General features: G+C 49.6%; 1 protein-coding gene across 8 annotated transcripts in view; it reads left to right on the top strand.

Moving 5' to 3' along the window:
- The window catches only part of SERCA (ATPase sarcoplasmic/endoplasmic reticulum Ca2+ transporting SERCA), a 54,917-nt gene that overhangs the window by 13,133 nt on the left and 15,805 nt on the right, over positions 1 to 25,979 (top strand). For all 8 annotated transcript variants that reach the window (XM_045736083.2, XM_045736084.2, XM_069306501.1 and 5 more), the window contains exons 4-6: positions 4,240 to 4,344; positions 24,905 to 25,043; positions 25,707 to 25,849. In XM_045736083.2, the coding sequence (XP_045592039.1) occupies positions 4,240 to 4,344; positions 24,905 to 25,043; positions 25,707 to 25,849 (387 nt within the window). The remainder of the gene's footprint in view (positions 1 to 4,239; positions 4,345 to 24,904; positions 25,044 to 25,706; positions 25,850 to 25,979) is intronic.

Genomic DNA, 25,979 nt, shown 5'->3' with positions numbered 1-25,979 from the left:
TATGGGTTTGGGGTTTCTCTATAAATAGTGCTCTTGCATCTTGGTTTAATTGGAAGAGGATTTTTCCTAATGTCATATTTGTTCAATGTTCACGGAAAGAAGAAAAATTAACTATAATGTATTATACTTATTATAATTTACACAAGGTTTAAACCTACAAGATTAATTCTCAAGTGAGAAATGACAAGACGTGAGGAAGCATGATTTATAACACTGGGGAAGCCGTTGCATACAAATTGAGGTGAATTTATTGGACATTTACCTCTGGGTCTAATTGAAAACCTGCTGCCAATATACACCAATTGTGTGTACCCCTATCACACCTGCGTCCCCGAATTTCATCACTTGGAACACCGTGTGAAGCCTCTCTTCTGTCTAAAGGATAGACAGTAAACAAAGTGTTCTGGAAGATTTCCTAGAGGACAGGTCTTGTGGGTCTGCTCTGCCACATGGCTGCTCTTTCCAATCTCACTCCCTCTTCGAAAGCCAACTGGTGATAAGCTTCTCAGGCTGGAGAGGCTGCAGGCTTCTCAGGCTTCATCAGGCTGGAGGTCCTCCTAGTCACAAAACATTGTACGTCAAGCAGATTCTATTCATGATCTCGTTAATTTTAATAAACATCAGAGGTCAACGGTTGTTCAACACCCTCCGAGCGAGCAAAAGAAATATTGCCGGAACAACCGTGGACATAAAGAAGAAACTAGATGGTTTCCTCCAAGGCGTGCCGGACCAACCAGGCTGTGGTGGGTATGTCGGCCTGCGGGCCGCTCCAAGCAATAGCCTAGTGAACCAAACTCTCACAAGTCAAGCTTGGCCTCGGGCCGGGCTTGAGAACAACTACTCCCAGAACCCCATCAACCAGATAATACAGCCCCAGACGTATTTGTCAATTAATACCAGAATTTCATTCCCGATTGCGAGGAGGAGAATGTCTGGTACCTCTAGAGGATTTTGTTTATTGGAAATTTGGAGTCGATCGGTGCACAATTGGAACCGCTTGTGACTGTGATTAAAAGAGACTTGTTGGTATCCAAGCTTATCTTCCTGCCGAATACTAGGAGACGGCTCCATCCCTCACGGCTTAGCTCTGTGGTCCTGTTTCATTAGGTATTTTCTCAGATTAGATTTTCTGAGTGGAGCAGAGATTCCCATGCTAACTCTTGTGTTAGATGAAAATTATTAAAGACGTGTAAATAACTTCACAAGATTGGCACTTGGTTAGCTATGGGGTTGGGTTCCTGAACCCATTATGTGCCTCTGTAGCCTTTTCCACCACCGTCCACGGCATCGGCATGGGGTGCATGATTAACGAATCAGTCGATAGTTTTTTTGTTAGGGCGATACAAAAAAATTGTTAAACGTGTAGATATCTTGAAAGGGTGTGGGAGAAGTGTGGCGGTGTGCGCGCTTGGTTGTCGCTATCATCTAGTGCGCCGAGTATGTTGCTTATCACAGTGCTCTCTAAACATTTGTTGACATGAAGTGTGAGCCACCGAGGGGTTTAGTGCCGGAGAAGTGAACAACAAGGTACTGTGAACGGTGTTGGCTGTCGTGGTCTGGGAACGGTTTACCAGAGACTGGGAAAGCTTACACTTCAGTGTGGTGCAACGAGCTCCGCGCAACTTTAACATCTGGTGAGAAAGGACAAGTGACGAGGGAGTTTTGAAGATCTTGCTAAAACTAGTGAATAAAGAGAGGAGCGGTAGCCACAGGAAACGAAAGCGCGGTCCATTATCCAGTTATCGGGGAGTATCTAGCGAGCATCCTCTCACGCCCGCCGGCCTGGTGTGCTCCTCTTGCTCCACCTCACTGTCACTGCCTCTCCACCCCGGCCTCCTAAGGTTTCCCAACGTCAAGAAACTGTCGTACTAAATAAAGTGTCCTTATCCTAGCTTACCAGAGGACCCAAAAGAGAAAACGAGACAGTATGTCAAGTCTGCGAGCCGCTACCCATTTTCTAGTACGACGATTTTTTTTTTTTGGCCTTAGGTAGAGTATACGTCAAAATGCGACGGTCTATCAGGAGGACGGCCACTCACTTACATGCCGTGTCTCGCTGCTGCTACTCTTAAAACGCTAAGCGGTATGCTTTTGTCTTTGTTTTGAAATTGAAATTGAAATAAGTTTGAGGTAAAATACACACAAAGGGATGAGGTAGCTCAAGCTATTCTATCAACTATATAACTAAAGTTAGTATCGCCTCTTCTTTTCCGATATATTATTCTTAAATAATTAGCAACATTGGTGCAAGATTGTCCCGCCTGAACCAGTTAATTTTTAATTCCAAGTCTATTTCAGTTATCATGACCTAAGAGTCTTTAAACCTGGGGAAAAAACACACACGCTTTAAATCGGTTAATATTAGACATGAGGACGTAAGCCGTGTACGTAGATATGGATTTAAGAGGTGTTGGTGGGGCCCGTAGGGGGAGTGTATGCAGCGCCGGGTATTGGAGCAGCGCGCGTGTTTGATAGGACGGTAAACTGTTAGTGAGGACCCGGGGTGGAAGCCTCCCTTGACGCGCCCACCATGGCCGCCCCGCTCTCTGGCCCTTCACCCCTTCTAGAGCATTTATATCCTCCCCTCCAGCCCTCATCACGACACACATGATTACGGTCCCCCTGTCACAATACGCTCCCGTCTGTCCTTACCATTCACAAGTATAAAGGAATTTTGTTTTTTGTCGGTTAACGCCCAGGGGCTTGCCGCCCCCCCCCCCCCACAAACCAGTAGGGCACTAATTACCTATGACTAAGACTCGTGTCATTGGCAGCGTCTTTCTGACTATGGTTGTGGTGGGGGAGGAGAGGGGACACTAACCATATTTGACATAGGCTTACGGTAAGGTGTAAGTGTGGTTCAGGCAAGTGTTGGGGTGATGATCAGTAGAGGGGGACACGCACTATCGCCTCCTGGGCTCGTTAGCTCTTTACGGCCTCGGGGCCCGTGTTGTGGCTTTTCATAATGTTGTTAATGCAACTTTAGTTTCCAAGTGGCTGGTGCACTTTGCCTTCACTTCCTCATATCCCAGCTCCTTGTCCTCATATCCCAGCTCCTTGTACCCTTCCCTTCTAAGTGCCGTAAAGTCATACTGGCTTAGCGCTTTCTCCTCATAATTAAATTTAATGGCGGCTGCGCTATTGGTCTGATGAAAGATGGTGTCTTGCAAGAGAAAGTAGCATAGGCTGATGCGGTTATGAAAGTTTTCATTCCAAACCACCGAGACTTGAAATGTCGTGGCTGTCCAGAACACCCGGATTATTAATGCGCTTCTCGCAAACACTACAAGACTTGTTCCAAGACGCTACAAGGATATGTGAAAGTCTGGTCCCTTGTAGGTACTTGAAATTGCACTATTCTATTCTGGAGTGACAATAAGATGTCAATCAAGGGCTACTCGCTTCTCCCATTCGAGTAGAAACACTATTGAATTAACATGTAAAGTCTGGCGTTGTACTTTTACGAAAATGGCGGGGGGGGGGGGCACTCAAACTATTTCAAAACTAAAAATAGGCTGCTGGAGGATTTGGTAGGAACGGTAATGGCGGCAGCGTGAGTCCGGATAAATTGTTTAATATTTCCAACACCCTTGGATTACACAACAACTCTATCAGGCCTCTTGTCCGCCCTCCAGCGTGCCCAGACGTTGGCACGGGCATCGGAACCTGTACCCTGCTTACAGCATCTTCCTAATCTGTGGCGGTACCAGTTTGACGGAGCTTCGCAGCGGAATAATAAACTGTCACGTTGATCGTGTGTGTGTTTTGACCAATTGGTGAAACGGTCCGGTGTTCAAAATAAAGTGCCAGTGTGTGTGTGTGTGAGTGTGTACCGCTGGAGCACAGATCTTGGTATTGTCGTGTCCCAGTAAAGCCAAGCCTTGCTCGTTCACTGTTTTCCTCAGGTTTCTAGATTTCGTCGTTCCAGGGATCACTGTAAATCTTCGAGTTTACTGGCTCTCCAGCCCCCTTCCATTCCCTCCGGGGACCACCAGGGCCAACAAGCACGGGAGAGTGCCCTTCAATAAGCTGTCGTCGCTGCCACCTGCTGGTGCTCTCACCCACTTTCACTCCACCACCCAAGGATCCACCTCGACAGCCATGTGTGTGCTTGTTAAGCCACACCTGGGTGAGGGGGGGGATTGGGAGACGAGCAGCAATGTTAGAGTACAAGCTTTATTACATTACTCCCTTGTTTGGTTCCAGTGACTCATACCAGCTTATCCTTAATCTCAACAGGTCCTGGCGTGTTTCGAGGAGGGTGAAGAGACCGTCACCGCCTTCGTGGAGCCCTTCGTCATCCTGCTTATCCTGATCGCTAACGCCATCGTGGGCGTGTGGCAGGTAGGTCCCTCAACGCTGCACACTGATGGCTCATGGCGGTCCACCTGTACATAACATGGCGAGGGTGATCGTCGTCGTCTCAGTTGGGCATGGGGGGCTTGGCGCTAGTTTTGCACCACCATGTATAGTGAAGGGCAGTACATGACCTCGTATAGTAGACGTTGATCACATCTTCGCAGTACTGGGACCAAGGGATGAACCAGCCCGCTATCGCAGTTACCCTCGCTTGTTAAGCGACTTAATAGCTGTGGTAGTCGATTGAGTAGTTAAAGAAATGTTGCCAGGTGAGGGGTGGAGTAGGCAGGGTTTAGTCAGACAGGTGACACCCTCCAGGTGAGGAGAGGGAAGTCGGGTGTTGGTAAGCAGGCAGGTGAGGAGCATATGAGGCGTCGGGGGAAAATGTTGAGTGGGTGGTGAGGTGTGGTGTCAAGTGTGGCGGTGATGGAGGGCCTCAAGGGGCAGGTGGCCCCTAGATGAGGCAGTCTTATTTACCTCACACCTTGTTGTCTAGTTCTTTTTCCGACCACAGACGTGGCCACACATTTACAGTGCTAACCAGTTACATATACATTTTCTTCTCTCCTCTATGGACAGTTAGAGGTCTGTTAAACATCACTGAACTGTAAGTTTAGTGATTTATTGAATAATCAACCACAGAAGGTGACGGTACTGTTTTCAAAATATCAATCTAACCTACATACATAAATGCACACTTAGGTCTGTGCTATATAGTGTTCTTGTGTAGTGGAATAGAAGCCCAGGCCCAACTGACGCGACGCTGGGACGTTCCAAAACGTTCATCCCACCGCGGTATGGAGAGACTACCTAGCACCTGACCTCACTCCTGGTTCACCATCCCATGTCTCTTTATCTTATTTTGAACATTATTACTAATGCCGGATTGTTCGTTGATCTAAGATTACTGTAACAGGCAAAGCGAACAAAGGAAATATGCAGGTGTATCCAGGTAGAGAGAGCGCGAGCCTGCCTTGGGGCGAGGTTGTAAACTATGCATGGTGTCAGGCCCCTCTGTTTCGCGGCCGGTGGTGGTCCGGGCCACCTCCAAGGGTGGTGGTGGTCCGGGCCACCTCCAAGGGTGGTGGTGGTGGTGGTCCGGGCCACCTCCAAGGGTGGTGGTGGTCCGGGCCACCTCCAAGGGTGGTGGTGGTCCGGGCCACCTCCAAGGGTGGTGGTGGTCCGGGCCACCTCCAAGGGTGGTGGTGGTCCGGGCCACCTCCAAGGGTGGTGGTGGTCCGGGCCACCTCCAAGGGTGGTGGTGGTCCGGGCCACCTCCAAGGGTGGTGGTGGTCCGGGCCACCTCCAAGGGTGGTGGTGGTCCGGGCCACCTCCAAGGGTGGTGGTGGTCCGGGCCACCTCCAAGGGCGGTGGTGGTGGTGGTCCGGGCCACCTCCAAGGGTGGTGGTGGTGGTGGTCCGGGCCACCTCCAAGGGTGGTGGTGGTCCGGGCCACCTCCAAGGGTGGTGGTGGTCCGGGCCACCTCCAAGGGTGGTGGTGGTCCGGGCCACCTCCAAGGGTGGTGGTGGTCCGGGCCACCTCCAAGGGTGGTGGTGGTCCGGGCCACCTCCAAGGGTGGTGGTGGTGGTGGTGGTCCGGGCCACCTCCAAGGGCGGTGGTGGTGGTGGTCCGGGCCACCTCCAAGGGCGCATCAGGTCTTCATGACGCGAAGAACGAGTGGGTGGGGGGGTGTTGTGAGACTGCTGTGGGAGAGACTAAGGGCCTAGTTTGTTACAAGTACTATTTATGAAGCCTTGTATCAACATCTCGATGATTATTTTGGCTATATTGGTGTTGATTTTAAGCAGCGTCTTGCACGAACGGGGCATCATCTGTGTGGAGTCGTTATGAAACCGAATAAGGGAGGCGGGGTGGTTGAGGGGGGCGGGCACCAGGAACAGTGCATTAAGTGATCCAGGCTGCTCTAGGGTTCCGGGGACGCGGCCCAAGCAGGCCAGGAAAGTTAGGCGTTGTCTGGAATACTTTTGTAATTAGTTGGATGGGTTACTGAGGAAGCACCTGGGCAGAGTTTCAAGTCCTTCCCCTGCCTTCCTCCAGACAGCCACTGGACTGGCTGGTTGAAGACTAAGGGCCAGCAACTAGGTTACTCGTATAGACCTTAGGTGTTAGAGGTGAATAAGATTGACTGCATATTAAATCTGGAGTACCAGGTCTTGATTATATCAGAGGTTGATGGTACCTGTCGCATCCCAGCAGTATTTTAACACTGAACATCATCTCTGCTGAAGTATTTTAACACTGAACAGCATCTCTGCTGAAGTATTTTAACACTGAACATCATCTCTGCTGAAGTATTTTAACACTGAACAGCATCTCTGCTGAAGTATTTTAACACTGAACAGCATCTCTGCTAAAGTATTTTAACACTGAACAGCATCTCTGGTAAAGTAGTGAGGCTACGACGCGAGGTGATGCGATGTGGTGATGGAACTGACTGTGTTCAGTTATACATTGGTATCCTCAAATAATACTTGGCGCCTTCATGAATGAGTGTATAATCAGTGACGTTAGTGAATCGTTTTCAATTTCAGTGACGCATATAAACACTTGGTACTGTACACTGTCATTCATAGTGTTCATACCGTGGTAATGTTCACCTTGAGGGGCTGTTTCAGTCGTAGTTATGGTATGTAGAGCAGTGTTAGCGTGGCGGCCGCCATCCTCCACTCTCCCGCACCTCTGTAATGGCCTCCACTTTCTCCTCGGATTGCCAACTCCACTTGCAAATGGTTTATAGGTGTAATTGTTGGTGGTGGAATGAGAATCTGAGAGATCTGCGAGGTTGGTGTTCGTGTGTGTGTGTGTACGTCGACGTGTGGTGAGTTGTGTGCGTCGTTGTACGCTCTGGGCCGTGGTGTGCGTTGATATGCGATGTGCACGTGTTTGCCTGTATTTAAATGTGTAATTTTCTAATTTAGTGTTATGGTTTGACTTGGTGTTGTGTATTATCAGTATCTATAAAAGCGGTCAGTGTAAAGTTGGAGGCCAGACACTTGAACTTGCTTCACCCAACTTTTTTGGATGACACATCGGTGGTATAGGCAGGTCATAGGCAGGTCGGAGTCAGTCCCAGTGCCACCATTTAATAAGATCGGCTCCTGTTGAGACTCCTATAAAGTCTGAAGTGCGGGTTCCGTTTTCCAGAGTTACAGTTTTGCGGCTGTTTAACACAACATAAACACAGTGTTACTATAACATAGCATCAAAGTAACACTAGTAAAAATACTAGTTACATTGTGTGTTTGGTGGGGTTATTTATTGCATGTTTTGAGAAGGTGCGGGGGGGGGGGATAGAGGGAGTTAGAGCATACTTTCAGCATACCTTGAGAGTTGTTGTTTTTAGATTCAGCTACTCTTAATGTCCGTGTAGTACGAGCTATAGTGCCTGGAGATGGTTTCGAGAGTTCCTCTACTCCCCCCAACCTGAGAAGAGTGGTGGGTAGGAGGAAGGGGAATGGGGACCATATGGTGGGGGAGACCCAGACCCTCACCCACCTAGTGGTGGATTACTGTGAGGTGGTAGAAGGTTTTCACGACCAAAGACCACCTGGTTGATTGGTTGATGGGGTTCTGGGAGTTGTTCTACTCCCCAAGCCCGGCCCGAGGCCAGGCTTGACTTGTGAGAGTTTGGTCCACCAGCCTGTTGCTTGGAGCGGCCCGCAGGCCCACATACCTACCACAGCCCGGATGGTCCGGTACTTCTTGCAGGAAACAAACTAGTTTCTTATTGAATATGTCCACGATTGTTCCGGCAATATTCACTCCAAATGTGTATCACCGGCGGGCTACTCATGCCCGTGCCACCTCTTGTGGTGGGTTGATCTTCGTCAGTCAGTCAGTAGAAGGTGTGTGATGCGCCCTGGACTGGGTGAGCATGTGGCCTTAATGGTGGTGCAGTGGGTGTGCCCTCATGCTCTTACAGCCTCACACAACTCACACAACACAGAGACCAAAGAGCTAGAGCTCAACCACCGCAAGCACAATTAGGAGAGTACAACTGGACCCCTTCTATGCTCTCGCACGCTCACGTTTCCGGGTTTGGGAATGATAACGGGGCTGGTTGTAATAATTGGGGTGAGGCTGGCGGTGTCTGTGGTGGTGGTGGTGGTGTCTGTGGTGGTGGTGGTGGTGGCTGGCCAGGATTGATCAAGCATTTGGGCGTCTACTTAACACTTTGTGTTCCTTAGTCGTGGCGGCTTTCTGTACATTTATTAAACAGTTTGAGGTCCGGAGCGCTACGAGGTTGCCTCTAACGATAATGACCTTGGCTTGTGAAGTTTTGAAGCTCGTAAATTGTTTAATAAGAACATGCTAAGCCGCCATAATCGAGGGAAGATGTGCCGGTTTCGTAAGAAGACGAATAAATGCCTGACGAACGCTTGCTTGGGTTGCGAAGGTAGAATGGTTGGGGTTGTGCGCGCGCGCGCTAGTGTGTATGGGCCTGTGTAGGTGCGTGCGCTTGTCTGCATTGGGTGGGTGGGTTTGGGTTTGGGTCCGCGGGCTATTTCCACCACCTGTGCCAAAAGTGGAGTGTTCTCCCGACTGTGTGCCAACCCCGGCCCTCTCCCGCTGCCTTCTGAGGGGCGGGGGAAGCCATTCACTTTCACCAGAACATAAGAATGAGGCCAATTTCCCCGCTTGAGAAAATGGGCACCAATAATAAATGATGATAAAGAGCGGAGTGCCTCATTAAGTGAACAATTACATTCTATCACGAGGCGGTTGTGTATATTTAGAGAAGGGCGCTGTCTGCCAGGCAGTTTGTTTTCCGAGTGACTGCACACCGTTTAAATTATATCCGGCGATAATGTTGATGTTTGTGAGGGAGACGGGCGGCAGGTGGACGGAAATCCTGCGTGTCACCAGGGGATTGTTGAGGCTACAGTGCCGGCCTGCCGGGTACAGCGGCAACACCACACGACCCAGAATACATAAAGATGTCCATCAGCTACGAAGGTTCACCATCTGGTCACCACTTGGTCCGGGAGACATCTCCCGTCACGCAGGGTGCAGTCGCGCCTCCACAGATCTCCAGTATCAGCTCTTGATACTGGTAATGGCTCAAAAGGGCCACCACTTACGGGCTATTCATGCCCGTGCCACCTCTTGGGTGGCTTAATCTTCATCAATCAATCAATCTACGAAGTTGTCACAATGATTCGGTTGATGCCACAACCGGGTAGAGTGTGTGTGGCAGTTTCTTGAAGGTGGCTGGTGCACTAATTGCTAACACTGTTAAGCTTAACATTAGCGATACTTTTGTTTTGGGCAAAAAACAGTAGTACTTAACAACAAGCAGCAGCTTTATCCTAGTGAATCAAATGGATCGCATTAGTTCATTAACCCCTAAAACTTTTGGGCGGCTGTACCGTTTGGCGCCAAGGTGGGTTGGCCTTAGTGGTAGAGATGTCCTGGCACTTTGGCGCCATGTAAGTCATGTTAGAGCTTCAAATGTTGTCATGGTAGTACACATCATTGCTGCAGCATTCTAACGGCTGTCTCTAGCTCTTGGACCCTGTATCTAGGCTAGATACTTTGTGCGAATAATCCTACAAATTTTGTATTTTCTATCTGCGCTTAAACTATTCATGGCGAAAGCTCCCACTATCACGACTCCTATTATATTTTACTTGTTAATCACCTTTATTGTGTGTGACGAGTACATTCTTGAACGTCTGGCGTCCCAGCCTCCGTCAGATCTGTCCCTCTCTCCAGTCTTCAGTATCGTGTACGTTGTGATCATATCCTATGGACCAATCTTTTCAATTCGTTAGTTGGAGCTTATTTTGATGTTAATAGTTTCTTTACCTCGATCACTTTCGGAAAATCTGTTGGATGTGTCTTTTTGTTACTGGGAGGGGGGGGGGGGGTGACCATACCAGTGCCGTGTACTTTAAGGTTTTCCTGCTATAAGTAGTGTGTAGCTTTCTCAATGATTCCTGGCGTGCGTGCGTTAGGGGCATTAAACTGTCGGAGGTGCAGCACTTAAGACGGATATGGCAGGTGTGTTTGTACACACCTCCGAGAAGCCCCTCGCAGCTTTCCTCCACCCCCCCCCCCAATCCCTCAATCCCCACGTTACCTCTTCCCTTCCCCTCCCCCTTTTCGTCCCCCCCTCCCACACCGACGCCACCCCCCCCCCCCACCATCGCCACCCCCCCACCTTCGTCCCTCGTCCCCCCTACCCCCCTCGTCCCCCCCCCCACCTTTCACTCGGCGCCAATATTTGTGCCCTCTGGTACCCATCAGAAGTTAGACGATTGTAGTATATAGAATGAGTGGGAGGGCTGTTGCTACGGGAGTGAAGGGGGGGGGGGGAGGGGGAAGAGAACTATCAGGGGGAATTGCCAAGGCATTACGACTATTTAGCACTTGGAAGTGATAAGGATTTGGGATGAGACGGGGGGAGGGGTGGTGGAATGGCGTCCAACCATATGGACGGTCGGGGATTGAACGCCGACCTGCATGCAGCCAGACCGTCACTCTACCGTCCAGGCCAAGTGGTTGGGCGGGAAGTGAGGGGAGAGTGAAAAGAGGGTCAGGGAGGAGTTTGAGGGTTGCGATTACTTAAGGGGAAGGAAGGAGGGTGTTTGGGGGGGGGGGGGAGGGGGGGCTGGCTGGTGATCAAGAATTTGTTCACGATCGACGTTCTTTGTCAAGCATGGTGCCACCCCCCCCCTGGCTGCACCGTCGCCAAGCATGGTGCCACCCCCCCCCTGGCTGCACCGTCGCCAAGCATGGTGCCACCCCCCCCCCCCCTGGCTGCACCGTCGCCAAGCATGGTGCCACCCCCCCCCCCCCTGGCTGCACCGTCGCCAAGCATGGTGCCACCCCCCCCCTGGCTGCACCGTCGCCAAGCATGGTGCCACCACCCCTGGCTGCACCGTCGCCAAGCATGGTGCCACCCCCCCCTGGCTGCACCGTCGCCAAGCATGGTGCCACCCCCCCCCAGGCTGCACCGTCGCCAAGCATGGTGCCACCCCCCCCCCTGGCTGCACCGTCGCCAAGCATGGTGCCACCCCCCCACCGTCGCCAAGCATGGTGCCACCCCCCCCCTGGCTGCACCGTCGCCAAGCATGGTACCACCCTCCCCCCCCCGCTGCACCGTCGCCAAGCATGGTGCCACCCCCCCCCCTGGCTGCACCGTCGCCAAGCATGGTGCCACCCCCCCCCCCCCCTGGCTGCACCGTCGCCAAGCATGGTGCCACCCCCCCCTGGCTGCACCGTCGCCAAGCATGGTGCCACCCCCCCCCCTGGCTGCACCGTCGCCAAGCATGGTGCCACCCCCCCCTGGCTGCACCGTCGCCAAGCATGGTGCCACCCCCCCCCCCTGGCTGCACCGTCGCCAAGCATGGTGCCACCCCCCCCCCTGGCTGCACCGTCGCCAAGCATGGTGCCCCCCCCTGGCTGCACCGTCGCCAAGCATGGTGCCACCCCCCCCCCTGGCTGCACCGTCGCCAAGCATGGTGCCACCCCCCCTGGCTGCACCGTCGCCAAGCATGGTGCCACCCCCCCCCCCCTGGCTGCACCGTCGCCAAGCATGGTACCACCCTCCCCCCCCCCCCGCTGCACCGTCGCCAAGCATGGTGCCACCCCCCCCCCTGGCTGCACCGTCGCCAAGCATGGTGCCACCCCCCCCCCCCTGGCTGCACCGTCGCCAAGCATGGTGCCACCCCCCCCCCCTGCCTGCACCGTCGCCAAGCATGGTACCACCCCCCCCCCCCTGGCTGCACCGTCGCCAAGCATGGTACCACCCCTCCCCCTGGCTGCACCGTCGCCAAGCATGGTGCCACCCCCCCCTGGCTGCACCGTCGCCAAGCATGGTACCACCCTCCCCCCCCCCCCCCCGCTGCACCGTCGCCAAGCATGGTGCCACCCTCCCCCCCCCGCTGCACCGTCGCGAAGCATGGTGCCACCCCCCCCCCCCTGGCTGCACCGTCGCGAAGCATGGTGCCACCCCCCCCTGGCTGCACCGTCGCCAAGCATGGTGCCACCCCCCCCTGGCTGCACCGTCGCCAAGCATGGTGCCACCCCCCCCTGGCTGCACCGTCGCCAAGCATGGTGCCACCCCCCCCTGGCTGCACCGTCGCCAAGCATGGTGCCACCCCCCCCCTGGCTGCACCGTCGCCAAGCATGGTGCCACCCCCCCCCCTGGCTGCACCGTCGCGAAGCATGGTGCCACCCCCCCCCTGGCTGCACCGTCGCCAAGCATGGTGCCACCCCCCCCCCTGGCTGCACCGTCGCCAAGCATGGTGCCACCCCCCCTGGCTGCACCGTCGCCAAGCATGGTGCCACCCCCCCCCTCTGGCTGCACCGTCGCCAAGCATGGTGCCACCCCCCCCCTGGCTGCACCGTCGCCAAGCATGGTGCCACCCCCCCTGGCTGCACCGTCGCCAAGCATGGTGCCACCCCCCCCTGGCTGCACCGTCGCCAAGCATGGTGCCACCCCCCCTGGCTGCACCGTCGCCAAGCATGGTGCCACCCCCCCCCCCCTGGCTGCACCGTCGCCAAGCATGGTGCCACCCCCCCCCCTGGCTGCACCGTCGCCAAGCATGGTGCCACCCCCCCCCCCCCTGGCTGCACCGTCGCCAAGCATGGTGCCACCCTCCCCCCCCCCCCCCCCCGCTGCACCGTCGCCAAGCATGGTGCCCCCCCCCCCCAACGGCTGTTATTCCTTTCAGTTCTTGAATTATCAATGTTCTCCGTTTTCTAATTCGCCACCAGCATTAATGTTAACTTTTTGCTCTCTCTCCGGAGTTCGTCTCACCGTCACGGCTCTCCTCGTCCGTGCCCACGATGTTGACCAATTAGTACTCTTGTTATCGGCCTTGCCATGTGTCAAGGGCCATGGCCAAGTGGCACTTCTGGCACCGGCTTTGCCTAGTTCGATGGATCGATTGTAGATAATGACTGGAACACCCACATGACATGGTGTTGATCACTTGGCTCCTGTGGTGTGCTGCTGTCCTAGTTTTGAGCCGTGGGTGTACCCGAGACCAGCCACCCACCCACCCGTCCATACAGCCATCCATCCACCTCTAATAATACCGCAGCTTCCCTCTCCCCACCTTCCCTTCCTGGCGAGTGGTTTGATGTCATGTTCTAGTTAATCGCTGATGGTGACAGCGTTTGGCGTTGTTGTTGCTGCACTTGGCCTTAGACAGTTAGGCAGGGGTGTTTTCTTGGCTTAAAAGTTGAGTGGTGGGGTAATGCGGTGTTTTGGTTGGGTGCGGGGGGGATGGGGGTTGTTAGTGGATAGACAGCTGTGTTGTGTCCCATCTGCCCGCTGTGGTGCCTTCACCTCGCCGGCCTGGCATGTACCCCCTTTCTCCCTCCCTCTACATCACAACATAAATTCTCTCTCTCTCTATTTTTCACTTCCCCCCCCCCCCTCTACAGAAGGTTGGAGGCAGCTCTAGGAATGTCACTCACAAGGTTATTTGTGGAGGGTCGCTCTGGCTGCCCCAGCGCATGCCTTCCTCTCCTGTCACTCTATTTTAATATCCCTTTTGTTCCTCTCACATCCCTCCGTGGCAGAATACACCATTAATGAGGCAGAGTACACCTCAATATATTATAAGGGGCAAACTGGGAATCCGCAACAGGACCTAGTTTCGTTCCTGACTGGCAAGGTCGCTGGTGGTGGGGCGGGGTTCGGCCAGGTCGCCCCAGTGCTTTCCGTCCTCTTCGGCTAAAATTAGTTTCGGGAAGTTCAGTCCTTTTCTGAGGCTATAGTGGGTTTGTTGTGAACATCTTAGTCGTGTCCGACGTACGGTTTTATTTCCTGGTGAAAGACTGAGACGAGGCCAGCAGTGTTGTGATGCCTTGGTGCCGGGGATGAGCCCACCCATCACAGTTGTCTAGTACACACTCTGCCTTCCGCATTATTGATTTGATTGATGAACATTAAGCCACCCAAAAGGTGGCACGGGCATGAATAGCCCGTAAGTGATGACCCTTTTAAGCCATTACCAGTATCAAGAGCTGATACTGGAGATCTGTGGAGGTGCGACTGCACCCTGCGTGACGGGAGATGTCTGCCGTGTTCCACATTAACTTTCACCTTGAATATACAGTATAGGAGACGACCTTAGTTGCTTTTGGTCAAAAGTACTGCGTGGTCACCTACACGCACTCCGCGAACACACACACACACAACATAATATAATTCTGATTGTAATATTTAACGTTAAATTCGTATTTAAGACAGGGATTTAATCTTGAAAATTTCTCTACTCGAAAAAATTGGCCGGTCGGAACCCGCACACAGTGTCGACCCCATAGCCGCTAGTGAAGCTGTGGTAGCGAGGAGTGTTAAATCTTGTAGCGTATCTGTGATGAGGCATTTTCTTCATTTGATTATTGGTTCATCGGTTTAAAATGATTTAAGCTTTGTTGGATATATTTGTTTACTATTGACTATTACACTTCTTTGTTGGCATTAAAGTAATGAATTATTTGTGTTGAGGTGAACGGAATAATTAGCTGTGGGGTTTATTCTGATGTTTGAGTGTGATGCACTTGGACGCTACTTCAGTCTGTAGTTACAAGTCAGTGTGTGTGACTTATAACTACAGAACCTTGTTCTCTTGAGAAGCAAGGAACGTGTAGTTAGGGCTAGGAGAAGCGTTATGGCCAGGGTAGAGGGGCAGTACCAGTTCCATTCTGGACGTGTAGAAACTTTCCTTATTAAGAATACTCAATAGCTCGGTCGATAGTCTGCTTCACACGCGTGGAGTCGACGGTTCGAGTCTCCTAGAGCTCGGGTGGATGGAAGGCTTATTGGCAGCTTGTTTCAGGCTTAGGCAGCAGCATGGGCTTAGTATGCCATCATAGGTTTAGGGACAGGGAACTGTGTAGTATCAGAACATTGTGAGATTGGAATGAGAAATGGGGGTGGAAAGTGGCAATATAGGTGTAGCAGTGGAGAGTACAGTGGTGGTGGTGCAGCCCGTCCTCTCCTGTGGTGATGGGGGCCCGGAGGGAGGTCACGGTGGGGGGGGGGGGGGAGGGGTTAGCGGTATTGGAGAATAGCAAAGTTCATGACGCCCGTATATGGTGGGCGGGAACCCCACACCGACCGTGACAGTTACCCTCCCCCCACCTGCCCTATTCCCCCCTACCTCCTCGGACCGTGACACCGTAATCCCCCACCCCCCTAAAGACCGTGACACTATTACCCCCCTACCACCCCCACCCCCCTCTCATCCACCTGGTGCTTTCTATTTTAAGGTTAGTTATTTTATTAACGCCCACATACGCATCGTTGTAGGTCAGGTGCTGGAGGCCAAAATAGTCTTTTAAGCCAAGCATTTTTGTGTTTATAATGAGCTAGTTATGTCATTTTGAATTAAATACTTAAGACATTTCCTGGACATGTGTGGTTGGTTTTCTAATTTCTTGAGTTTGTTCACGATTACCGCGATGCCAGGTGTGTGTGTGTGTGTGTGTGTGTGTGTGTGTGTGTGTGTGTGTGTGTGTGTGTGTGTGTGTGTGTGTGTGTGTGTGTGTGTGTGTGTGTAAACAAGACTCGGGGTTCGAGCCTCCTAAAGTCCAGGTGAATGAAATGTTTATTTCCACGGAAGTGGGGATGACAATTTATATAGCGTGGATCAGTAATGTCTCTGAGCTTCAGTAGTAGTCAGTGGAAAGTTAAAGGTTCCAGCTTGGCAGCAGTAGTTGCTTCTGGAATCTTTTCTGATTAAGACTGCTCATAGCTCAGTCGATAGAGCTTCGGCTTCACACGCGTGGGGTTCGCGGTTCGAGTCTCTTAAGAGCCCAGGTGACTGAGTTTGTGTATAGTTTTGCTGGTGGTTTCCATGTGGTGAGGGGCAGGAGAGGTAAGCGTCCTCCAGATATAACAGACTAAGCCTGGCAGTAGTATTACGGGCTCACCATAGCCCGTGCTACATGGACACTTCGTCCTGAGTAGCTAAATCTTTAACAACAACGGCAGTAGTAACACCTAGAAATCTGCTGGTTTTATTGAGAGGTGTGTATAGTGATAAATATTAAGCCACCCAAGAGGTGGCACGGGCATGAATAGCCCGTAAAGGTGTGTACAGTTTGTCTTCCATGGAAGTATGACGGCAGGTAGAATTCCCAGATTAGACTTCTCTGTCTCGGATCTACACAAAGTTTTTCTAGAGTTAGTGTATTATCAGGGAGCTTATAGAATGCCAAAGGTTATGGTCAACTCCTTTTGGTTAAATCAGCAAGTCTGTCATGCATTCTGATAACATGATCTATACAAAGGACAGCTTTTGTATTTTCTACCCAAAAGCCTCGTTTGGTTTCGTTAGAGATAGTAGCTAATATTTTTAATCCATCTGGAGACACGATGCTCAGCTTGTGTGGAGGGAGAAAGGGGGGTGGGGGTGGACGTAATGTGTGTTATACGTTGGGTGCGTTATACTCAAGGCGTAAAATACGGGAAGATATAATTAGAGTATATAAGTGTGTTATTGTGGTGGGTGTACACACTGGCCACGCTCCCAGGCTGCCTCACTGTGTCTCTCTTACATGGTAGTTGTGTTGTAGCGTCCGGTGATGCTTCTTTCTTGGCTCCCCCCTCCCCCTCCAGGCGCGCTCACTTGCGCCGCCCCTCCCCCTCCAGGCGCGCTCACTTGCGCCCCCCCCCCCCTCCAGGCGCGCTCACTTGCGCCGCCCCTCCCCCTCCAGGCGCGCTCACTTGCGCCCCCCCCCCCCCTCCAGGCGCGCTCACTTGCGCCGCCCCTCCCCCTCCAGGCGCGCTCACTTGCGCCGCCCCTCCCCCTCCAGGCGCGCTCACTTGCGCCGCCCCTCCCCCTCCAGGCGCGCTCACTTGCGCCGCCCCTCCCCCTCCAGGCGCGCTCACTTGCGCCGCCCCTCCCCCTCCAGGCGCGCTCACTTGCGCCGCCCCTCCCCCTCCAGGCGCGCTCACTTGCGCCGCCCCTCCCCCTCCAGGCGCGCTCACTTGCGCCGCACCTCCCCCTCCAGGCGCGCTCACTTGCGCCGCCCCTCCCCCTCCCCCTCCAGGCGCGCTCACTTGCGCCCCTTCCCCCCTCCAGGCGCGCTCACTTGCGCCCCTTCCCCCCTCCAGGCGCGCTCACTCGGGTATAGGACGAACAAGGTGTAAGTTAGTCACTGCGCCATGTGTTGGGTGCCGGCGTCAAGGCTCTTATCCCAGCAGTTACACCCGCTCTCTAAATGGCTGCCCGTCTTATTGTTCCTAGCATGGTTGGTGCTGGTTGCCACATCATCCCAGACTAGCCTCCCCAGGATAGTCTCCTGTAACCTTTCTCCCTTCAGTGTGTGGGGGGCTCGACGGCACTTATTTTGTACCCTGCTCAGCCACTGACCCCCCCCTCTCCTTGATCCTCTTAATATATTTATATTTTTTTACTCAAATTAATTCTGGTTTTGAAGCAAGCATGCAAACAGGCCCTCCAGCCATGACTGGGGAGTAATCCTTTGGTCTCGGCGAGCGAGGTCCTCCTGGTTCATGTCTTCTTATTTCACTGGAATATGGGTCCTTCATCTCTACGGTCATCATATCTGCAAGAGGAGGCTCCTTCCCACTACCTGGTGTGTAGTTCAGCCCGGGAAGTGTGTGTGTGTGTATATATATCCTTAACTGGTTAATTGATGGCAAAGGTTATTACTTGGTAGGTGTGTTACCGTAGCGGGTGTGGAGTGGTTTGGTAGATGGTCTGGTTTGATATGCCAGGGTCTCTACCTCGCGTATTGATCCTGATTGGTATATTATTGATCCTTCTACTTCCTACCTTTCCTAGTTCCCATCTTTCAGAGGTTAAGGAGGACACACGCACACACGCACAATTCCTTGTTCCTCTCTCTCTGCCCCCTCAATTGATGCTCTTGTTCAACTGAATATATATGTATGTTTCCCTCATACGTGGATAGTAGCACGGGCTATGGTGAGCCCGTGATGTACTTACCTGGCACAGGAGCGGGGCTGAAACTTGTTAACCTACCACGACAGCCGACCAATATGAGCTCAGTTGGCGCAGATTAACATTATCCGCTCAGAAACAGCTTTGATACGTCTGTTGGGCTGATTGATGAAGATTAAGCCACCCAAAACGTGGCACGGGCACGAATAGCCCGTAAGTGGTAGCCCTTTTGAGCCATTACCAGTATCAAGAGCTGATACTGGAGATCTGTGGAGGTGCGACTGCACCCTGCGTGACGGGAGATGTCTCCCGTCGTCTGTTGGGCTTCACACGCCCGTTTATATGGCAACAATGTTACTGCTGTAGTGGAATATACTCAGCCCTTGCAATATTATTATTATTATTCAAGTTTTTAATGATGGTTCATGGAACCTACATAGTGTAATTCTTGGTACCATCACCACACATTCTCCCTCACACCTTGACCACATATTGACTGAAAATGTTTTCTGGGAATTGTGTATTGACTGTGTCATTAATGTTGAAGAGTACTGGTGTACAGGGTGCCGGGCGCGCCGGGTGACGTAAACCAACAATAACACGAGCCTAGGTTTACCTCTCCTCCTCTCCCTCTGATATCCACAAACAGCCCTCATGGCCATCAATTTTCTCTCCTCTCCCATGGCGTATCTTGCTCTGCAATAATTTACTCTTCAATATCGATCAAGCTTTTTATCTCGGGAGGTTTTGAAGAATGCATTGGGTCACTGTTTACACAGGCTGGTGTATGGCGTTGTATAACCAATATTAGCGTCTCCAGTCACTTGGAGAGCCTGCGCGTGTAGTGTAAGATAGCCACCTCCGCGAGCGAGGCTCACATCAATAATGGCAGGACGTTGTATTGGGTTGAGAGAGCGCGAGCCGTGACGAGGTAAAAGGCTTGCATGGAGGGAGGAGGCAGGCGAGCTGACAGAACCAAATGTTTGGACAGGTAATGAAGTAGAAGCCAGCAATGATAGTCATGTGCAGGATCTTGTTTTGGGAGAGGGGCAATAGTTTTTAAGACAGCTGTTGATCAGTGTGGGTGGAGGTAGCTTCCTGAAGCGGTCGCTGCATTGGGGGAAGCGATCAGGTGACTTCCAGAGGCGCGTTGGCGGGAATTATTCTGAAGTCAGCCATAGGCTAAATATGTCATATTAGCTCGCGCATTACTCTCTTATCTTACTATATGGTGTGGTAAAGGGAAGGTTATCAATGTAATGTGATCTAAATGCGGTCTGAATTATTATGTTCGGCTTTGGTTACTGACGTATCTTGCTAATGCCACAAGACTAAGCAATGACAATTCTGTTTACATTCGTACATCTTTCAAACCGCGGCTACACCTAATTCGTCCTCAGTCAAATGAGTATACACACACACAGAACTGGACAGTGTATACAGTATCGATACTGTATACAACGTCACTACACTGATGTACTAAATTGCCCGAACCTAACCGAGGACCCACGAATAGGAAACGGGTCAGTCAGTTTCGCGAGCCGCTACTATTTTTAATACATATTTTTAATAATCTACGGCCAAAAATGTCAAAACGCGATGTACTCTTAGGGAAACCGGTTGGTCGTAACCTATCCTATCGACCCACGCATAGAAAACGTTTGTGAGCCGTTATGATTGGTAGTACCCATTTATTTGTCCGTTGGGGATTTTGACTTCAAAATGCGGTGTATTATTTGAGAGGACGGGTTGAATGATGGGGGGGGGGGTAGGAAGGGTGGGAATAGGTAGCGATGGTGGGGGGTATGGTAGGAGGGTAGGTAATGTGCACCAGGGGCGGCAGCAGCAGCAGAGAGTGAGAGAGGAGCATGACTGGAGTAACGTGGTGGGCGGGAGGCCGGCCGGCGTGTGTCCTCCCCTTTACCTGAAAGCCTTTGAACACCTGGTGTTGGTTAACACACGTACCAGACACCTGTGAGGGAGAAGGGTATCAATCTGTTGAACTTGTTTACAATAAGGAATGTGCTTTCTGTTGCCCATTTACGGCTCTCTGCATTATTTGTATATCAGAGCTGAAATTTGAATTGTTCAGTTTTAAAATTCATGTCTGCTGGAAAATGTAAAGTCGGTCGGAAACCAAATATTTTTGTTTTGTAGTTGGGCTACTTTTATTAAGAATTATTTTAATTTGTAAATTCTTATTCGATACGGATTGAGCGGGGCAGTGAGAATACTGATGGAGGGCCTGGGTGGTATTGAAGATGCACGTCACCTAGCCTACTCACCAAGGCGGCGCAGTCCTCTCACAGAACAGCGCCTTGACCTGAAATTAGCCCATTACTTCTCGTCTCCATTACGGGCTATTCATGCCCGTGCCACCTCTTGGATGGCTTAATCTTCCTCAATCAATATCTCGTCGCCAGCGAGCTGCACAACCTAAGCTTGATTAGAGCCTCCGCCTGTGGTAAATGGAACTTAGCAGAGCACTGACGCATACGCGAATACTGATGAAATTGCCTGGCTCATCTTCCAGGTAATAAAGACAGGTGCGATTAAGGACGCTAATTTTTCTTCACCAGCGAGGGTCCGTATCTGAATCACTAGACACGAGTTTATTTACATTCAGGATGATGATAAACTCAACACAGTTAATGTCTTTAAATCGTTGAAACTTTAGAAGTGGCTTAAAAGCAGAGACAATCCATTTTGTGAAGGAAAGAGCTTATTCACTGTCAATTTGACAGCATAAATAATCGCTCTGGATAAAGGAAAGAGCAGAGGAAATTACTTGCGCATCGATCAGGAGAATAAAAAAGGGCCTTCCCGAAAAAAATCCTCGGCTTTTTGTAATAACACAAACTATCTTGGCATTTTTAACATTTTAATAAAACAAATTGCCCTGTTATAAGTTTGTAATTATTACGTAGGGAAATAATCACAACTATGCCACCCGAATATGAAAGAAACTTATTTTGTTAAAGGATGCCACGCAATTGATTTTACAATAATATTTCTTAAATATATTAAAAAAAAAATAGTTTAAATCTTTGACTGCTTGGCGTAAATTAAAAAAAAAGTTTCTACATCCGCTCAACATGGCAGATCGAACCTGCTTTTCTTTTATGCTGCATTATTTTGACACTGTTGAAGGCACTGGAAGATTCCATGTTGGCATTAGCCATCCAACTTTCGATAAAGTTGGTGATGTAGCAGCAGTGCGCTTGGGGAAGCCTAGTATCTTACCCGAGCCCCAAAAGTAATGACCAGTGTACTGTTCCTCCACCGTGAGTGTTGCCTTCACATAGTGTGGTTATTGTTCATATCTCTCGCCCTCAATACCAGACTCTCACGCAAACTATACCTAGGCATTATTCTCAAGTTTTTGTTTTTCTTTGAAATTATGGCTAGGCGTATATGAACAATAAACGCACTACTACAAACAGTGGTAGATGGAGCAAATTGAGAAGGGGGTGGAGGCCAAAACCGTCAGTAGTTTCAAAGCTTTATACGACAGTGTGCTGGAAGACGGGACACCACGAGCATAGCTCTCATCCTGTAACTACACTAAGGTAATTACTGCCATTTCCTCTGTATGCCCGAGGACAGCCTAAACAGAGCTCATGGGCAAACTCACACTTCAATAAATGTTGGGGGCGGTACGGAAATTGACATAACATTTGTTACTGGTGAGCCACACAGAAAATCTTCAGTATTTCAACCAAATTATCCAATTATTGAACTTATTAGTTCAACTAAATTCACAAAATTTCAATTTGATTGACTGGAAAGAAAAAAATTAAATACTGTATAAAAATGGTGTCAAGACACGCAAAGTTAACCAGAGAACGGAAGTGATGTAGCGATTGGTTAGTGGTTAGACCGACGGTGTGACCTTGGAAGTACACAATAGGTTATACTGAAACTGCTAGGACGATATCATGAACAAGAATTTTTCAAATATGAGGCGCCAAGGTCTATGACAGTACTCAACGCATGTTTTATTTAGATAAAGTATTATAGGGGTACCTTTAAAGCTGGCGAAGTTATTGACCCTAAAATGTGCGGAAAAAACTTTTACTGGTCGCATCGCAACCCGTCCTCTTAAAATAACGTAGCTTAAGGTAGCGACTTTCAATCATTCAGATTGTTGAGGATTTTATCTTCCGTCTACATAGGGACAGTTGAATAACGTTTTCATATATTCCATTATTTGGAATATATTGCTTTACATTTGTGACAAATGCATAACTTTTTTCTAGACGGTAGAATTGCTTATATATATAACGATATACTTCATATTAATAGTTCTCGTTGAAAGTACAGTAATGTAAATTAGTGAATGTTGGACAGCGATTTGCTGGCCATTTGGTACTTTTGTATTTTAACTTAATTCCTTCAGTGTTTGTAATTATAACTAACTTATCAGTTACGCCATAATGTTAAAATGTTATGTTCTGTATTCAGTGTGTGCAGAACGTGATACAGACTAGACTTGCTAGTGAAGATGATGAATTGGTAATGTGGTGGCGGTGTTTGCGGACTTATGGCACGACCACAAGATTTTATTCTGTGGCCGTCTTGGATAACGTAGTAGGGGGGGGGGGCGTTGTTATTCATTAGGTATTGCCTAGCAAGAAACACCTTGTGTTGTTACCGGGCGTTGCCTTGGCTGGAACGGGCTCACCATAGCCCATGCTACTTGGAACTTTTTGTTCCAGACATTAGAAGGCGCTAATTGTCTGCTAACAATGGGTACAACCACCAACTTGGCTGGACTTACTGGAGGAGTGTCGCAAATCCTCTTACTCCTGTATACAATGCTAGATTAATATGGAACAAAGATGAAAGTGAGCAAATTTACGTACCGCCATCTCTTAACTGTTTTGCTTCAAATATTTAAGTTTGGTGGGAAAGATGTCAATATTCTGTGGTGCAGAGGTAGCGCTCACGCCCCCATGTGCCGCTACCGATTTGGCCGGGTTAGAGACGTTGGTAGGGGGAGGATCGACTGGGTACCGATCTGTAACTGTTTGCCCTTGTTCGCCCAAAAGTAATGGCGGGACGTGCTCTAGGGAAGACTAGTAGGGTCAGACTTAAGATGAGCTATGTGAATGGAAGGCGCTAATTGCCTGCTAACAATTCTAGGTAATGATATAGTTACAAGATACGAGCTAGATGGTGTTGAGATTGTGAAGTCGGATTGCGACAGGGATCTGGGAGTTATGATTAGTAAAAATGTAAAACAATGCGTAAATGTTCGTAATAAGGCAATTAGGACATTGGGATTTATTAATCGAAGCGTTAGTAATAAGACACCTGGTGTTCTTCAGCTATATCTTGCCCTGGTTAGGCCTCATTTAGATTATGCAGTTAAATTTTGTTCGCCGTACTATAGAAGTGATGTAGTCACTAAAACGCGTCCAACATAGGATGACGGTTAATCCTCCAAATTAGAAACCTGTCATATGAAGAAAGATTGACAAAGCTTAAATTACAGTCTCTAGAAAGGCGAAGAATTATGGGTGACATGAACAAATCCACAAGGGACGTGACGAGGGTTTGGATTTGTTCATTTGATGCATCATGCTATTGTGATTTGTGTTTAGGAGTGGCATGATAGGTGTACAAGTGGATGAATGGACATAACAAAAGGGGATATTAACAGGGTATTAAAAGTATCAACAAGACAGAACATGAAACAATGGGTATAAATTAGATAAGTCTAGATTTTGGAAAGATCTGGGTAAATACTGTACTGGTTCTGTAACATCGTTGTTGATTTGTGGAACCAATTACCGCGTAACGTGGTGGTGGTCCCTCGATTGTTTCAAGCGTGCGTTGCTCATGTATATGAGTGGGATTGGGTGGTTATAAATAGGAGCTGCCTCGTATGGGCCAATTGGTCTTCTGCACTTACCTTTATTCGTGTGTTCTTAAGTCAGAATCCCTGCTCTCCCAGCAGTTGAATTGGCCTATGCGATGTTGCTTTCAGTTTGTAGATTGTAAAAATTGTGTGCACTTAATTAGGCAGCAGGCTAAGTATGAGGGGTTGCATGTCATTAGTTGGTGAGGCCATCAACCAGGAGGCCTGGTCAGAGACCGGGCCATGGGGACGTTGATCCTCGGAATCAACAGGTAGTAAAACAGTAGTGGAGTATGTGACGTCATGTCGTTAGGTGGTCGTGTGGGCAGTATTGAGGAGGACCGCCCCAGCTGGTGCTTGGTAATTCATTGTGTAATAAATGTATATTTTTTCCTTTAGATATTAAATACTATTTTCTAATTCTTCGTGCTTCCAAAGTATAGAAAATGATGATTATTTCCCTCAGACTTTGTTCTGACGTTTGCTGTAGCGTAGGAAAGATGTCTAGAAGGTTACTTGAAGCAGCAATGAGGATCTGAATGTTTAATAACCTAACCAACCTGAGGACGGGCTGTTGACAGTTTATTTCTCCTCTCCTATGTGCGCCCATTATATTGTTAAACAAAAATTGATGTAACTTTTTATAATACTTGTTCTTTATAACAGATTATGGTTATTGATTATTGTCACCGTGTTCAAGTGACATTAGCAAATGTATACGAAATTGTTGTGCGAGATTAATCGGTAAATTTTGTTTCTTAACTAGGAACGCAATGCCGAATCGGCCATCGAGGCGCTGAAGGAGTACGAGCCCGAGATGGGCAAGGTAGTGCGCTCCAACAAGCATGGTGTGCAGAAGGTCCGTGCCAGGGAGATAGTCCCGGGGGACATCGTTGAGGTCTCTGGTATGTGTATATTAATCTCTCTACTTCCTTTCATGTCCTCCTCCCATGTCGTCCTCCCCACCCCAATAAATGCTGGGAAATCGCTTGCATCAAATAAAACCCCACTACCAGGATTGATAAACGTATATGGACCTGGTACTTGTTTCTTATTTTTATTATTATTTGCACAATGAAATCACATTAGCGTGATGCATCAATGTGGAGGATTAGAACCCTCTTACTTGGTACTCTAAAGCAAGGGCCTTAGAGTACCACACCACACGGTCAAAAGCAATGCAATTTGGGATTCGGCTGAATTTATTAGTTCAGAGCCTTCCAACTGGAGCTCAAATCAAGGGTTTTACACATTGCCCAATGCTCTCTGGCTAGTGGTCAAGTAGTTCACGCCAACACTTCTCATCAAATGCATAATGACTATTGATGAAATTAGTTGTATTGAGAGATGCTTAGCATAGGGACCTAGAATACCTTCCTCAAATGGCTCTAATTTTTTCATGCTTGATTTAAATTTGCCAAACTACTACCAATTATTAGATACACACTGCTCATTACTTGTCATGGGAACTAATTGTTTATTACTGTATACTGTATTGATAATGTCTAATTCAGTTATTCACTGTTTCATCTTGTTTAAACAAATTATTGATTATATCCTCTTCACAGTTGGTGACAAGATTCCTGCTGACATTCGCCTTGTCAAGATCTTTTCCACGACCCTACGTATTGACCAGTCTATCCTGACTGGAGAGTCTGTTTCGGTCATCAAGCACACTGATGCCATTCCCGACCCCAAGGCTGTCAACCAGGTTAGCCTATCACCTGCCTCAATTGGTGAAACATCCCTAATAATGATGTGCCTTTATTGTGTGGCAAGTTAACTTGTTAGAAGGGTTAAAGTTTTGAAACTATTAAAGTCGAGCCTGATCTGCTCACATT

This window comes from Procambarus clarkii, chromosome 6, assembly GCF_040958095.1.
Source record: "Procambarus clarkii isolate CNS0578487 chromosome 6, FALCON_Pclarkii_2.0, whole genome shotgun sequence".
Classification (NCBI taxonomy): Eukaryota; Metazoa; Arthropoda; class Malacostraca; order Decapoda; family Cambaridae; genus Procambarus; species Procambarus clarkii.
This window is presented reverse-complemented; position numbering and strand designations above follow the sequence as displayed.